Here is a 16,442-nt window from a genome sequence, read left to right on the forward strand (position 1 = left end):
GAAAAAATGATAAAGGCCATCGCTGCTAGCCTGCTACATTACTGGGTTACCTTTTTCACATATTCCAACATTCACCATTTTCATAAGCGTTTGGCAATGCAACACAATGTTGTCTACCATCAAAATCTTCTCTCAATGTTCTTACACCTATTATCTGCTACCTGCTTTCTGAGAAGCTGAATCTTTCTAATTGCTGAATGCATGTTCATCTTCTCAAGCTTGTCCAGCACAAGATCAAATGTCTCCTGCTTCGGAGCAAAACCCTTCAACACCATCTCCTCCAAGAACAAGCAAGACTGCGCAAGCCTCCCATTTCGGCACAGCCAGCTCACCAGCAACGTGTAGGTGCTGAAATCAGGGGTAATGTCCTTCCTGAACATATGGCATATCAGGAACAGAAGCGTCTTCACCCACTGCCTTCTGCAGCACAGCTTCAGCAAGGGGATGTACGTCTTAATGTCCGGCTTGCATGACTGCTCCTCCATCTGAACCAACTGCTTCAGCGCATTCTCAGCCTGAGAGTGGTCACAGGCAGCAGAAATCAGGGTGTTGAAGGTAGTCAAGTTGGGTGATATACCAGTTCTGCGCATTTCTGTGATCACAAAATTCGCTTCTTGAAACCTTCCAGCTCTGCCAAGTATGTATATCAGAGAGTTGTAGAAGGAAGCATCTGGGGTGCAAGCATCCTGCTTCACCTTCTTAAAAGTATCCAGAGCTTCTTGTGTTCTCCCAGCCTTCCCTAGAGCGTGCATTACAATTGTGTATGTGATAATATTTGGAGGGCATCCCTTCCTGCGCATCTCATCCAAGATATTGTCAACTGTCTGAAAATCTTTCTCCATGCAGTATGCTTCTATGAGGCTTGTGTAAGTTACAACCGAAGGACTGAAACCATGCTCCTCCATTTCTTTCATTGTCTTGCGAGCTTCATTCAGCATCCTTGCCTTGCACCAGCCATGGACCAATGTGTTAAAGATACTCTCGTCAGGAGGTATAGTCCCCATCAACTGTTGGAAGGCACCCCTTGCGCGCTTCACGCTCCTCTCCTTGCACAATGTGTCCAATAGCACATTCATGGCCTTTGTGTCCTTGGCCACCCCAAACCTGTCCATTTTGTGGAAAGCATCAATGGCGTCACTCCATCGGTTGGCCCCGCAGAGCCTCCTCATCACCTTTGTCATGGTCGCAAGCGACACCAAGCCCCCAACATCATGCATCTGGTTGATCAAACCGCACATCAAATCGAACTGCTTGAACTTGCCCAGTATGTCCACCATTGAGTTATATGAATCAGCACAATGGCAGTAGCCGTCCTGGGTGCCTGCCCACATGAAGAACCCAAACGCAGCCACCCAATCATTGCCAAATCTCTGCAGGATCTTGTCAACAAGGCGTCCTGACACCCTGACAGGGCAGCATTCCATGGCAATCACGATGGCTTCAGGAGACGCGAACCGGGAGCTCAGAATTCGGCTAACCTCGTCGAGGTCAGCCTCAAACTCGGCATCTTCGTGGGATGTAGGACAGCCGGTGAGGATAGACAGAGGTTTGGATCCAGTACCAGTAGCAGTGCCGGTGCCGCTTCGCTCCTCCAAGGTTTCTGGTTTGGCCGGAAGCACAAAGTCGTCGTCGCCGTCGTCATCCAATGCGGCGCAAGGACCACCATCCTCTGGGTACTTGAACCACTCGGGCAGGTCAAACCCCGCCGTAGAGAAGCACGGCGCGGCGCGCTTTCCGGTGTGCAGCACGAAGCCCCGTGGAGGTGCGCCTAGCACCCGCAAACACAGGCGCATCCTTCTGCTCAGGCCCAGGGAGGCAAACCGTCGAGCACCTCGCGTGCGTGACTGAACCACGCCTCGCTTGCTGCTGACTCCAAACGGTAAATGGTCATACACGAGCTGGCCGATAGGGAGAAGGACGACGACGACAAAGGGCGCTTCCTTGGGGGCCTGAAGGGACCGGTGTCGACATCAAGGATGGCGAGCTCCGGGCAGTAGCAGTGGCTAGCAGGAGGGGAGGGGCGGCGGGGGCCGGCGCGGAGGGAAGGGGCGGCTGCGGTCGTCGCGGAGGGGAGGAGCGGCGGCGGCCCGCGCGGAGGGGAGGGGCGACGACGGCCGGCGCGGGGATGGCTGCAGTGGTGGCGCGGGATGCGAAGGACGGCGGGTGAAAAAACAAGAGTTCCGTCAACGAGTGTTGCACGAACTCTGAAAATACATTTCTGAATCATAAACTTTTTAACTCGTTCACCGCGAATCCACGATCCTCCGCGTTGGCACGCTGACATGGCGGGTGATAGAACTTCGCTTATCTATTTTCCTCTCTCTCCATGGCTGACTTCTACTCTTTCTCCAAGCTCTAGCATCACCGCACCAACCCAACCTCCGTCCATCCCTCCCTTACTTCCTCTCCATGCTTCGGCATCGTCCCTACCTTCCCTCTTCTCCGCTCTATGCGCGCCCGACCTATCCAATCCATCTTCCATTCTTCCTCCAATGGAGGCTGCAACCTACATACCAAATCTGCCGAGCCACTATCCATCCTCATAGGACTTTGGACCATCTGACCAAAACTGGATTACAGGTTTATAGAGGATGCAGTCGGTGAAATAAATGGTAGAGTTTGTCATCTCATGGGACTTGGTGCAGAATATTGAATTCGGTGATGAGAGAACCAACTCAAATGGATGTGGACAGCAAATGGCTCATACACCTCAAGATCAAGATCAGCTTATCATGCACAATTGAGGGAACTTACGATAATTTTGATGGCAAAGTCATTTGGCAGGCTCATGCTTAAGCTAAGCATAATTTTTTTGCGTGGCTGTTGGTACAGAGCAAAATACTTATAGCTGATAAGGCTGATAAGATGGTAGCTCGAAATTAGCAATGTGAACTGGAATACCCATTGTGTGATCAGGAAGCAGAAATTGTAGCACATCTGTGCCTTCAATGCAGTTATGCCAAGGAAGTTTGGATGCTGGTGAGTAACTAGACCGGGGGATAATCAAGATACTGGAAAATGATGATGTGGAAGTGGAATAATGGTGGAGGAGATCGCTTACGCTATTCCACAAGAAGCATGTCGATCTGTGGCCGCGTATCTAATCCTCGTTGCATGGAACGTATGGAAGGAGCGCAACCGACGAGTGTTTGAAGGAAAATCTCTCCGGCCAATGTAAGTGTTCGACATAATACAAGATAATGTTAAGGTGCGCCGGAGAGCGTGCGGTAACTCCAAGTTGGATTAGTGTATCTTAGTTTTATTAATGAGTAAGCCTAAAGAGCTAATTATTCTACGTAATATCGAACATAAACTTCTACCTCCTTAAACGAATCGCTCCTGCTTTATTTGAAAAAAAATGTCCATCCTTGCGCGTCAACAGCCAATCCGTCCCTGCGCGTCCGCCGCCGCCGCCACCACACTCTGCCGCGGCCTAGACTCGACCTGCTCCCATCGATGTCTCCCCCTCCCTGTTCTAGCAAGCACCAGCATCAAACACCACTTCTCAAGCAAGCAACTCCTTTGTTCTATCCAAGGCAAGAACAAGCAGCTGCATCAGCGACCGACAAGCCTTCCTGCTACCTGCTCCTCCCCATCCAATCATCAATCATCATCCTGCAGCTCCCTCACACGTTCAGGCTCACCAAGCAAAGCACCAGTGCCTTCCCTCTCCCTTTCCCCTCTGTTCTTCTGCACCACAGGTAGAGCAGCAGCAGCTCCAATTCCCGCGCGTACCAGTCCTGTCCCAGCGCGTGCGCCGCCGCGGCCGTGGTCTGCCCCGTCCCCGTTCGAGAAACGCAACTGCGGCTGCGCTTCGCCACCCATGCCAACCAGTGAAACGTGAGCGCCGCAGCCACCGCTGCTGCTAGCGCCGGTAACAGGTTCCTCCCGCCGTCTATATCGACTGGCGTCACCGTCCCTGCCGCAGTGCCACCACTACCAGCAGACCCGTCGCCGGCGCTCCAGTAGAAGCTAGCCGGTCGCCGATGCGGACCCCTTCGCCGCCAGGCTCGCCGAGTGCACCAGGGAACGCGTGGCGGCGGCGGCGGCAGGTTGGGGAAGAATGGCCCGTGCGGCGTGAGGAGGGTGCTCGCGTGCTCGGAGGCAGCGGCAAAGGTGACGGACGGCAGATTGTGGCGCCGCTCACGATGTCCACGCACCCCACCATGTCAGCAGTAGATGCCTACATATGGATGAGAAGTTTATGGACTCAGAAATACACTTTCAAAATTTATGAACCTAAGTGATACTCGTTTACAAGTTGATGGATCTCTTATGCATTTTACTCAAAAAAGAACGATTGCGGAGGAAGGCGGCCGAGGGTGACTGCCCCCAGTTCTACAAGTTCGTCTTGTGCAATCATGCTTCATGCACAGCCACGGGTCCGCTTCTTTGCCTAGCTTCTGAAGCACATTGTGGACAACGATCGATGCGAAATCCGCAATTCTGGAGCAGAATCGCCTGACCATCTGGCTCTGCGCTGCCCCTTCGCGGCTCAGTTTTGGACCAACCTTGGTGTTCTGATCACTGATGGGGTTACAGTGAGAAACCTGTGGGAGCTCCCTCGCCGCCGCCCGCCCGCCCGCCCACCCCGCTGCCTGCCACAAACATCCTCCAGCTACATTCGATGTGGTCTTCCGCGGAATGGACCCCCTCCCTCCCCGGCGGAATGGCTCCTCTGCACAGCTTGGGTCACTCAGGGCTGGCCCTGGGGAGGGTGTGCGGCTGCCCAAGCCCCCAAATCCCAGGAGCCCCACTCTAGGTGTGCTTATTGCCCTGCTATCGTAGGTCGCATGCAGCATGGTCTAAGATCGGTGAGTCGTAAATATTGCCCTGCTGCGCAGGTCGCATGCAACATGACCTAAAGCCAGTGAGCCGTAATTATTTACGCATGCGGCAGCAAGGCAGACGAGTAGACGACGTGATCGAGGGGACCGATCGAGTGCCGATTCGTCTAATCATGATTAGATCCAATTCCTTCGATCCTTTCCTTCGCTTGAGCCTGGTACTCCGTACTCGACTGCCGCCCGCCGGTTCTCGGCTTGTTACTTGCGGTTGGCGCTTGTGTAGGTAGTACTCACTACTCAATAGGGACTCTGGACTATCCTCTCGTGGCAAACAGCCCTTGGGTATGAACGACGCGGTCACGCGGAACGAATGACGGGCATAGATCAGATAGGAGATCGTCAATTCACTTCTGTGATCAGGTGATTCGATTGCCAATTCCCCAAATATCATTAATTATTAATTCACTATCACAACTTATTTAATCTCAATTGATTTATAACTATTGTGTATTTATAATAATTTCAGCACCGTGGGATATCATGTCGTCAGAAAAATATGAATCAGGTAACAAGAAAAGGAAAAGAAAAAGACGTGTGGATGAGTTGATAGAATCACAGAGAGGAGCAATGGATAAATTTTGCAAGAGTAATCAGGACCCTGAGAGTAATACGGGCGCTGCGAAGAACCCAGATGAGTTGGCAATAGTTGTTGTGGATGAAACAACTAATGGGAATCAGGAAGAAAGTGTTAACATCAACGTCGATGATAACAATGTAAGTGACTCTGAAAACACAGTAAATGCATCAGGTGCACATGCACAATCTGCTAGTGTTGATGAGCAACCAGTTTACACTTCAGATATTTATGATCCAAGAAATTGGGATAATCTTGATAATAAAGTAAGAAACATATTAGCCGAGAAAGGGCCTATAAGAGAAGAAAATATCAAATTTCCTCTAGATGTTACCTCAAGATATTTTTCATATGCTCATTATTCTAGAAAATTAAGCAATGGAGAGATACATGATAGAAAATGGTTAGTTTATTCGAAGCATGTTGACAAAGTTTTTTGTTTCTACTGTAAGATCTTTAAGTCTAGCACTACCAAGAGTCCTAGTTCCTTAGCAAGTGATGGGTTTAGAAATTGGAGGCATATCAGTGAGAAGCTTAGAGAACATGAAAATAGTGTTGAGCATATTAGTAACATGAACAGTTGGAATGAATTGAGAGCTGGACTGCGGAAGAAGGAAACAATTGACAAAGAATTGCAGCAATAAATCACAAAGGAGAAAAAACGGTTGAGGCAAGTTTTATTAAGAATAATAGCTATTGTGAAATTTATTGGTAAACACAATTTGGCTTTTAGAGGAAGCAGTAAGCAGCTTTATAATGATAATAATAGTATTTTTTTAGCTTGTACTGAGATGATTGCAAAATTTGACTTGGTAATGCAAGACCACCATAGACGTATTCAGAACAAAGAAATTTATTATCATTATCTCAGTCATAAAATTCAGAATGAGTTAATATTTCTTTTGGATTATGATATCACAAGTTCTAGGTTGTTAAAGAGACCAAGTATTTCTCCATTATCTTATATTGTACCCCTGATGTCAGTCATCAAGAACAAATGACTTTATTAGTTTGATGTGTTAATTTGTCTGACGGCAAGATAAAAAATTGAGGAGTACTTTTTGGGGTTCTTGAAGGTGGATGACACATTTGGTTTGGGGCTTTTTAATAGCTTGAATCTATGGAGTCCTTTGGCCTAAATATTAGTGACATAAGGGGTCAAGGCTATGACAATGTTCTAATATGAAAGGAAAACACCAACGGGTACAAAAATGGTTAATTGATATCAATCCAAGAGCATTGTATATGCCATGTGCATGCCATAGTCTAAATCTTACTCTTTGTGATATGGCAAAATCTAGTGGGAAAGTTGTTTCATTTTTTAGAATTGTTCAACACATATATGTATTATTTGGTGGTTCTACGAAAAGGTGGAATATTTTGCTTAAACATGTTCCTAGTTTAACTGTAAAATCATTGTCCAATACTCGTTGGGAGAGTCGAATCAAAAGTGTTACAGCAATAAGATATTAAGTTACTGAGTTGAGATCTGCTTTGTCTGAGTTACGTTATGCTTCTAACATTGAACCTAAGGATAAAAGTGATGCAAAAAAATTATTTGATGCACTTGGCAGCTTTTGAGTTTCTACTTGGTATGGTTATCTAGCATGATATTTTATTTGCTGTAAATAAAGTGAGCAAGAAGTTGCAATCGTCAACCATGTGCATTGACTCTACTTTGAAGCAAATACAAGGTATAACGCAGTACTTTGAGAATTACAGAAATGAGAAGTTTTCTTCTAGTCTGATTATCGCCAAAGGTATTGCAACAGAAATGGATGTAGAGGCATCATTTCCAGAAAAACGTCGTGCTACGAGGAACAAACAGTTTGATTTAAGTAATTGCCATGAAGAAATTCTTGAAGGTGAGAAGGCTTTTGAAGTTAAATTTTTTTTGGTTGATATGGAGATCACTTCTTTGAAGAACAGATTTGAAGAACTCATGGTGTTTAAAGATATATTCGGATTTTTATTGAGCTCAAGTACTTTGAAGTCATTAAATGATAATGAACTTGAAGAATGTTGCACTGAATTTGTAGAAATCTTTTCGTTTGATGGTTCATCTAATGTTGAGATATAGGATCTTATTTCTGAATTAAAGATTATGAAATTCACTTTGCCAGATGGTGTAATGTCTGCTATGGAGATTTTCGAGCATATCAGAGATGTGGATTGTTATCCTAATGTCTCTATTGCTTACCAACTCTTATTTACTGTGCCTGTGACTATCGCATCGGTTGAAAGAAATTTTCAAAGTTGAAGTTATTGAAGAACTATTTGAGGTCAACAATGACTCAGTAGAGGTTAAATGGTTTGGCAACATTATGCATCGAGAAGAAATTGTTGGATGAGGTTGACATCAACCCTATCATAAGTGACTTTGCATCGAGGAATGTTAGAAAAAACTTTTAAGATAATATATATAAATAATTTGATATGAATATTGTTTTTTAGATACATTTATTTATTAGTAACATTTCATATATATATTTGTTATAATGTTTATATTAAAGGGTCCCGAGTTTAACTTTCGCCCCGGACCTCCCAAATTTCAGGACCAGCCTTGGGATCACTGACAGGTGGACCCGATCCCGCATGTCAGTGACCCAACTGCACTCTGAAGCCCCCCCCCCCCCCCCTCCCATTGCTTGCAAGGAAGAAGCTAAGCTATGGCGCGAAAGATGATCAATCAACAACTGAAGGCCGGTGCCCTTTTTCAATATGTAATCTACAAGGCTGCTATTTGAGACATCGATGCAAGTGTACCTGATAAATTGGTAGACATCATTTTACCAACATTTTGTTCTAGAAGAAAATGATAAAGGCCATCGCTGCTACAGTACTAGGTTACTTTTTTCACATATTCCAACATTCACCATGTTCACACAAGTGTTTGACATTGCAGCACAATGTTGTCTACCATAAAAATATTCTCTCAGTGCCTGTTAACATTCACCTATTACCTGCTACCTGCATCCTGAGAAGGTGAATCTTTCTAATTGCTGAATGCAAGCTCATCTTCTCGAGCTTGTTCAGCACAAGATCAAATGTCTCCTGCTTCGGAGCAAAACCCTTCGACACCATCTCCTCCAAGAACAAGCAAGACTGCGCAAGCCTCCCATTTCCGTACAGCCAGCTGACCAGCAACGTGTAGGTGCTGAAATCAGGGGTGTGTCCTTCCTGAACATATATGGCACAACAGGAACAGATGATGATGAAACGGACTTCAGAATTTATATCCCGAAATTCAGCCCAACTTTGGCTCCAGAAATGAATGGGATTGCCAAATAATATTTCATGTTTTAGTAACTTTTAAGCATTTAATGAAGCACTAATATCTGAACCAAACACAATTGCCAAGGCCGCCTTCTCTCATTGTAGATACGCAAGCACAGATTCCATATCATACGAATTACAAGCTACACAATTCCACGGCAAGGGTACTTAAATGTTGTTGCTTATTAGGTTAACTGAGGTGATGAGCTGATAAGAGCCAGACTAGGCACTACGGTTGAAGCCGAAGCAGGAGCACCCGTGCGCCACGTGATCGTCAACGGGCGTCATGCCACCCTTGCCGCTGCCGGTGTCAATCTTCTCCAGCATCGTCACTACCTCTGCCATCTCCGGCCGGTTGTCCGGGTTCCCGTCCCAACACCGCATCATGATGTCTGACAGCGCCCGAGGACAACACCGAGGGATGTCCGGCCGGATGCCCTGCGCACGATGGCACCATATATCATCCATTGATCAGAAATTAGAAGTGACGTCGCAGCCGATCCAGCAGAGAAGGAGCAAAACGAACCAGCTTGACAACGTGGTAGGAGATGTCGGCGAGGCTGTAGTTGGGGTAAGCCATGGCGCAGCAGTATGTCTCCCATAGTAGGATGCCGAAGCTGTAGACGTCGCACTTGTGGTCGTAGGGCTTCCCCTGCAGCACCTCCGGCGCCATATACCCCAGCGTGCCCGTTTGTCCCGTCACCTCGCTGCTCTGCGCCTCCACACGCGCAACCCCAAAGTCGGCGATCTTCAGTGTCCGCTTCCGGTCCAGAAGCATGTTCTCCGCCTTCACGTCGCGGTGCATGATCTTCTTCGAGTGCAGGTAGCTCAGCCTGTAGTTTGCCAGCCGATAACCCAACCATCAACAAAACGTGTGCATTCATATATGTTTGGTGCATCGATGTAAAAGAGCATATACTAACCCTCTGGCGAGGTCGAGCGCGAGATGGACCACCTTCTTGTAGGAGAGCTTCTTGTCACGGTGGTTGTACAGCAACGTCTTCAGCGTGCCTCCATGCTGGAACTCGACCACGACGACGCAGCACTCGTTCGGCACAGAGCGGCCGCCACAGGGGGTCGAGCCCTTCTTGGGGATCTTCAGTTGGGACGTTCCCATTGACGCGCCAACAAACTGCATGCCGACAAGTTTCGAAACAAGGATTTCAGGATATGCACGATGGATGATGACCCTATGAAGAGAATGGTGGATTTAGCATACATACTTTGGTGATGTTGGGGTGATCAAGCTTCTGCCAGACCGCAACCTCCTTCTGGAAGGCCTCCCGGTGCTTTGCCGCCGTGTCCTGCCCATCCTTCCCCCAGTCCAGCACCTTCACTGCATCCAAATACATTATTAAAATGTTAGCGATATTGTATCTTACAGTATGGAGTCTCTCTCTTATGCTCAATATGGAGAATCCCTTTCCTTAGTTCTCAGATGAAACCTAGATTCCCTTTTCTCTCATTACACATGCCGCTATTCTGAATGCTCCATACTTTACAATCATGGGTTGAATCCAGCAATTTTGTTGCCCCTGAATGACACAATGCTTACCTCGACTGCAATCCTAACTATAAACTAAAAAGTCTTAATTAAACCTCAAATAAAATGATTGACATAGGGCATGCCCAAATGCTAAACGATCATCCATAAGTTTCCGTAGCCTGTATCATAGAAGAGTCCCTATTAAATACAACTTTTTAAGTGGCTACTTTCCTCCTTTCTTGCCTACATTTTGTCACATCTTTGGCACTTTAGCAAAGTTATGGCGTACCACTATCATCGTCCTCAATAAATACTATACATATTACCTCTGACCATGGCCATATCTAATAATTTTATATGTTTTTATCAAACCTAAAAAATACACCAGACAACATATGTGGCAAAGCAAAATTCTAAATAGCCGTCCTACACTCCTACTTCATCCCTAGCTACTTCCATGCTAAAAAGAATCCGTGCTTTTTTGTTCCACCTTCTCCTTCATTGAACGGAGCCGATATATCTATGACTATTCGGCTACTCTCTCATCATAATTATGGCCAAGATATCTCTTGCAGCTACCGATTGCGTCAGGCAGTCCCAACCCAATGACTGATGGTGTCCATAGAATTAAATGAGCTGCCACCTAGGATAAAAAATAACGTGGCAAGGAAGTAAATGAAGAAAGAGATAGAAATCGGATCTTGCATGAGATCTAGTTTCTACACACTATCCAAGGCATAATGAGATATGGGTAGTATTAAATTTAATTATGAAATAGTGGTGTTTGCATTGTAAGAGTAGTGTCTAGTACCAGTTTCTTGACGATGTGAAGTTTATCGAAACTACAGCTAGATAGTGTCTTGGATTAGGACTGCCCTCACACCCTCGCTCGGGACAAAACAACACTCCCTCTAGTCATAAATACTTAGATGCTTTGACAAAATTAAATCCGGTCAAACTTTTAAAACTCTGTCCGTCAATAAATTCTAAAAACACCCCTTTTTTAAGCTAAACCAAATACCATTAAACCGGTGACATGGCATTGCCCATTGTCGCCTTCAGCAGGAGCAGCTAGGTTTTCACATCTAAAAAATCTAGGAGACACGTTTATGACGAACAAGCAACGTACCTGCGACGTCGTGGCCGTCGTAGGTGCCGCGGTAGACGACGCCGAAGGTGCCGTGCGCGATCTGGTTCTGGATGTCGAGCTTGGCGAGGTCGATCTCCCACTCGAGCAGCGTCGCCTCCGGCAGCGGCGACGCCGACCGCTGCGTCGACCGCTGGTGCTCCAGCCACACCTGCGACCGCGTCTTCTCAAGCTGCACGTCCAGGTTCTTCAGGTCGATCTTGTCCGCCCGCACGTACATCTCGTTGTCCGCCCCGGCCCTCACGAACAGGTCGCCGCCATTGCCGCCGCCGGCGGCCCCGGGCTCGGTGCTGCTGATACCGCCGAAGCTGCGGCTGCGGCCGCGAGCAACGCCGCCGGTGGGCGCCATGGGGTCCATTGCGTGATCAGATGGAGATAGGGATGACGACGTCTCTAGCTACAGATGCTCCGTCCCTGGTTGCATGCCTGATCTACCTCCCTTCTCTTAAAACCGAAGATGCATGGAGACAAATCTCGTTTAATTTTAAGTAGGGACCAAATGTATGTCTGACCAAATCGATCAGCTTCAGCAAATTAAATCGTCTAAAATAATCAGCTCCAAAAACATAAAAGATGCAATACGCAACATAGATACGAATGTGCGTAAAAACAGGTTAACTAAACAAAAGGAAAAATCGATCAGGACAAAGGAAAATTTATAAGAGTCTAAGCTACGGGAAAAAAAATCAAATCAAGGAGAAGGCTAATGTGATTAGCGGTCTTCTTGATCAATAAAAGGCTACGGTAAAATCCGTTGGGGGAAAAGGGCACCTAGCTAGCTAGGTCTAAAGCGATTAGGGCTGGAAGGAATTGATGACGTGTCTTTGCGAGCGACCGAGGAGGAGTCTGTTGCCGAGGATTAAGGAACGGGGCTAGCTGGTAAACGGTCGTTCCAAGGGGCCTTAACTTTAGAGCCAATGGATTCGATCCGGTTTTTCTTTTTAAGGAAATATAAATTATTCTAAGATCTTTTTGAAACGAGACGAAATCACGAAAACGAAACGATTTTTTTTTTAAAAAAAAAGAATTATTCTAAATTTCTAAGATCTGATTTTTCTGTTTCCGAAGAGATCCTTTAGGATTTGATATTTATATTATTATCATATCACTTACCGATCCTAATTCAAAGTGTTATCGTAGCGTTCTTTCCAATGTCTATGGATTTCACCGAGTTATACTCGAATTCAAAAGAGTTAGGGTAGCACTCTCACAAAATGCTTGGTGTGATTTGACGGCCACTATAAATAGTCCTTCCTATTGTCACCATGCATACGAAACTAAATAGTCCTTCCTATTGTCACCATGCATACAAAACTAGTTATGTTGCATACTTGTATTGAATTACGTATATACATGGTCCGATACTACTAGTATCATAAATCAAGTCAATGGATGTATAAACTAATGTAGTTGTATATTTTTTTCATTTTTTTGAGAGGGTTTGCCTTCTTACTTAGGCAGTTACAGAATATGATTTACAAACGCCTTCCGGCGGCTCTAGCAGCCATACATGCCTGCCAGCTTGTAGATACAAGGAGCTCCTTGCTAAATTATGTGCATCCACGTTAAGACACGCGCCCTTCATGCACGAATTCGATCTTCTGGAACTCATTCGCTCTTGCCTTGATCTCTTGGACCATATGGCATTAGAGTCCCATCATCGCCTATTCGCCTCACCCCGGATGCTCCTAATTGCATTGGCGCAGTCGCTTGCTACCCTGAAGCTCTGAAGTAAAGAATAAGCATGGACAGCGGCGGAGCTGCTAGTGGGCCATGGCCGGAGTATTGGCCTAGTTATCTATCCAGCCCAGCAGACAATGAAGCGGCCTGTTCCGAGTCATTGGGCCAGCCCGGTTTCATCCTTGCATAGATTCCCTACAAGCCTCCTCGCGTTCATGATTTTTGCGCGATACGGTAGTTAATGAAAGAGCGAGAAATCATTGTTTGAGGTCAAGAAAAAAGAGTGAGATAGCAGAGGTATACTGTACACCAGTTAGAAGATTATAGAACTACAATGTGACATTAAACAATCTTTGCAAGCAAAGCAAAGCACATAGCCAAAACAAATTATTTTCACTTTACAGGGGAATCCAGGGAGAAACCCGAGACAGGGCAAGGCAAAGAACATTCCAAGATCCTCCCCCCGGCATCCGTGCTCACGAGTCCGCCGCCCTGAAGAGCGTGAGGAGGGAGAGGAAGAGGTTGATGACGTCGAGGTAGAGCGCGACGGCGGCCCACACGTACTCGTCGTAGGAGTATCGCTTGATGAGGTTGTCGGTGTCGTAGATGATGTAGCCGCAGAAGATGAGCGCCGCCAGGCCGCCGTAGACCATGAGCGAGACGCGGCCGAGCGGGAAGAAGAGCTGGATGAGCGAGAACACGACGAGGATCATGACGCCGGCGAAGAGGAACGGGCCCAGGAAGCTGAAGTCGTGGCCGCGCTTAGCTGCCCAGAAGGTGTACGCCGTGAGGCTCACCACCACCACGGACGTCAGGATCGCCGACTCGAGGATCACCTGCCCCTTGGTGAAGGCGCAGGTGAGCCCCACGGCGAAGCTGATGGCGACAGTGAAGAGGCCGAGCAGCAGCAGGTTCACCGGGTGGTGCTGGTAGTAGTAGTACAGAGGGCAGAGCACTGCAATGAAAATCGAATCCGTTTAGTAAGTGATATTGCGCCAAGAAACCAAAGAGAAATTAATTATTCGAACGAATTGGAGCAGAGTTTGTTCTTCGTACCGATGAAGGGGAGGATGATGAGGAAGATGTAGAGGCCGAAGCCGCCGGGCGTGGAGACGAAGAAGAGCGCGACGGGGCGGACGTAGACGACGACCGCAGCGACGGCGACGGTGAGCAGCATCTGGATGGAGAGGATGCTGTACACCTTCCGGATGAAGGACCAACGCAGGCGCGGGTCCTCCAGCATCATCGGGTACAGCGGCCGCGCCGCCTGCCCCGCCTCCGCATCGCCGGCGTACCACTCGGGGCCCTTGGGCGGTGGCCGGAAGTACATCTTCGCCTCTCCCCTGTTTCTCTCGCTCTCCCCCCTTCTCCTTTTCACAGCGGTGACGGTGTACGGACCCGCCGCGGGTCGCTGCGCTCGGAGCTCACGGCTTCTTTCTTGGTCGCTGTCGTCGTGTGCGGTGGTTGCTGCGGTGAAGGGCTCGCCGGGCGGGGAGGTCTTTAAGGAGGCGGGGAATGGGCGGCCAATGTGGGAGAGCGGTGGATGGCGCGAGAGAGGGAGTGAAAGTTCGCGAGGATTCCGTCCTCGGGGCCGGGGGGACGCGGTTGCGGCGGGGACCCGTGGCTGACGCGCGGGCCCCATGTGCCCGGGCCGCCTTCTAGGCACGTCGCTCTCCGTCTGGTGGCGTCTGGAGGGGGGCGAACGGGAGAGATGCGTTGCTTTTGCTTAGCGGCGGGGGCTGTTTTCTTCTGGGGTTTGTCTACGCTTTTCCGTGCGTCCAGTTGAGCAGCCTAATCCCATTGGGATTTCTCTGGGCGAAGTAAAGCATGATCAAGATTTGGTAGATGGCTAGATGCATAAGCCGAATGCGCTGTAACTTGGATGGATGTCACGAATTGCATCAATAGCTTTGTCTTTGAGAAAAACGCAATTTTTCTTTCCTTTTGGGCCGTGGGAAGAAGCAGACACAGATTGATTGGACAGAATGACTCACAAAGTGGAGTCGGGTCGAGCTCCTTCTCGCCGGTAGTTGTATGCGTGCTATTGGCACCTCAAGTTTCGTGAGGATCCCAAAGTTCCGGTGCCTCGTAACATGCTGCGATCATTCAGATTCCTAATTAAACAAGACAATTTATTTCCTACTACTAGTCTGAACCGTCTATATTGTCATTTAATCTTTCAATTTTTGTGTATTCATACTTTAAAGTTCTACAACACTAAGACAAGAATCGAGCAATTTTCAGGGGGTCTGCTTGCCTGAAGCTACCACCTGTCGAATTCAGAATGTGCTGAACAGAACTTTCAGTCTTTAGCGCGCAGTTCAGGATTCGACCGATCAGTCACTATTGTCTGTTCCTCTTTAGTGCCCACTGCACAATAATGCTCGATTAAATATGTCTGGATCTTGAGCAGACCAAATTAACCATACAGGCATGAAGCATGGACTCATCTTGATTCTTGACAGCGTCAGCCAGAGGATCGGGGAGATAGCAGTGGCACTGGGATGCGAGCAGAGAAAGGGAGTAGGTTTCAGATGAGCTCTTTTGAGCCTCTGTGCTCCATGCGATGTGTAAACTGATGGGCAGATGCAGGTCGCGGATGGGACCTGTACTTGAGCAGCTTTGAACAGCATGTACAGTACAGTAACACACCTCGGGTAGCGACCGCAAGCAGCGACCGCCTGCCGGTCTTCGCCGGCAGCTGAGTGAGCGTATCCTCCTATGTCTCAGCCGGCGGAGCGCCACGGCCGCCGGCAACGGACCCTGAACAAAGGTTGAGAGGAAGAATCTTTCTTGCCCCCTCTCCGTTTCTACCTGATTCTCCTTGCTATGGAGACGGCCCCGACGGAGACAAAGGGCGGTCCCGGCGGAAAGGCGCGCTGAGGACGGTGGCGGCGGCCGCGCCGGCGGGGACGAGCCAACGCAATCAGCCACCTATATATAAAATGTAGGGTTCTACGTGCAAATATTTGGATCGTGACTATTAATCACAATCAAATTAGAGGTTATTTGTAAAATATAAGGGATAATTTGAAAATATTTAGATCGCACTATTGATCGCGATCCCATTTAGAGAGCATCAATCGCTTTGCGAACATTCCCCGCCGCCCTCACGGCAACCGGCGAGGGCGGTGCCGCGGCTAACGACCTCCGCTCCGCTCTCCGCGCCGGCAAAGAACCACCAATCGGACGGATGGCAGGTACCTATGGGGTGCAGGCGACGGGACGAACGCTGCCCCCGCCTCAGGCCGCGGCTCGCCGGAGCGCCGCTGACTTCCAACCGTCTCTCGATTCCCTCGTCCTCCTCCTAGTCTCCCCATCTTGGAAGACGCACGCCTTCGGGCCTCAGCTATCCCAGTAGCTCGATCGGGATGGAACTCTGCAGCAGGGCATGGCAGAAATGGTCGGCGGATGGCAGCTCCCAAAGCACAA

The 16,442-nt window shown here is 48.2% G+C and overlaps 3 protein-coding genes across 3 annotated transcripts; all 3 read right to left on the reverse strand.

The window, feature by feature from the left end:
* Positions 1 to 60: 60 nt before the first annotated feature.
* Positions 61 to 2,434, reverse strand: LOC101753943 (pentatricopeptide repeat-containing protein At3g22670, mitochondrial). The gene has a single exon (XM_012848902.2). The coding sequence runs from the start codon at positions 1,791 to 1,793 to the stop codon at positions 120 to 122; it is 1,674 nt and encodes a 557-aa protein (XP_012704356.1). The 5' UTR covers positions 1,794 to 2,434; the 3' UTR covers positions 61 to 119.
* A 6,402-nt stretch (positions 2,435 to 8,836) lies between these two features.
* Positions 8,837 to 11,688, reverse strand: LOC101779047 (serine/threonine-protein kinase HT1). Its single transcript, XM_004981747.3, has 5 exons — positions 11,313 to 11,688; positions 9,921 to 10,033; positions 9,621 to 9,829; positions 9,224 to 9,530; positions 8,837 to 9,135 (listed from the first exon to the last, which is right to left on the reverse strand). The coding sequence occupies exons 1-5, from the start codon at positions 11,686 to 11,688 to the stop codon at positions 8,920 to 8,922; spliced, it is 1,221 nt and encodes a 406-aa protein (XP_004981804.2). The 3' UTR covers positions 8,837 to 8,919.
* A 1,606-nt stretch (positions 11,689 to 13,294) lies between these two features.
* Positions 13,295 to 14,552, reverse strand: LOC101778633 (protein LIFEGUARD 2). Its single transcript, XM_004981746.2, has 2 exons — positions 14,067 to 14,552; positions 13,295 to 13,965 (listed from the first exon to the last, which is right to left on the reverse strand). The coding sequence occupies exons 1-2, from the start codon at positions 14,338 to 14,340 to the stop codon at positions 13,487 to 13,489; spliced, it is 753 nt and encodes a 250-aa protein (XP_004981803.1). The 5' UTR covers positions 14,341 to 14,552; the 3' UTR covers positions 13,295 to 13,486.
* Between the last annotated feature and the right edge of the window lie 1,890 nt (positions 14,553 to 16,442).

The sequence above is a fragment of the Setaria italica genome, chromosome IX, assembly GCF_000263155.2.
Source record: "Setaria italica strain Yugu1 chromosome IX, Setaria_italica_v2.0, whole genome shotgun sequence".
NCBI classification, from domain to species: Eukaryota; Viridiplantae; Streptophyta; class Magnoliopsida; order Poales; family Poaceae; genus Setaria; species Setaria italica.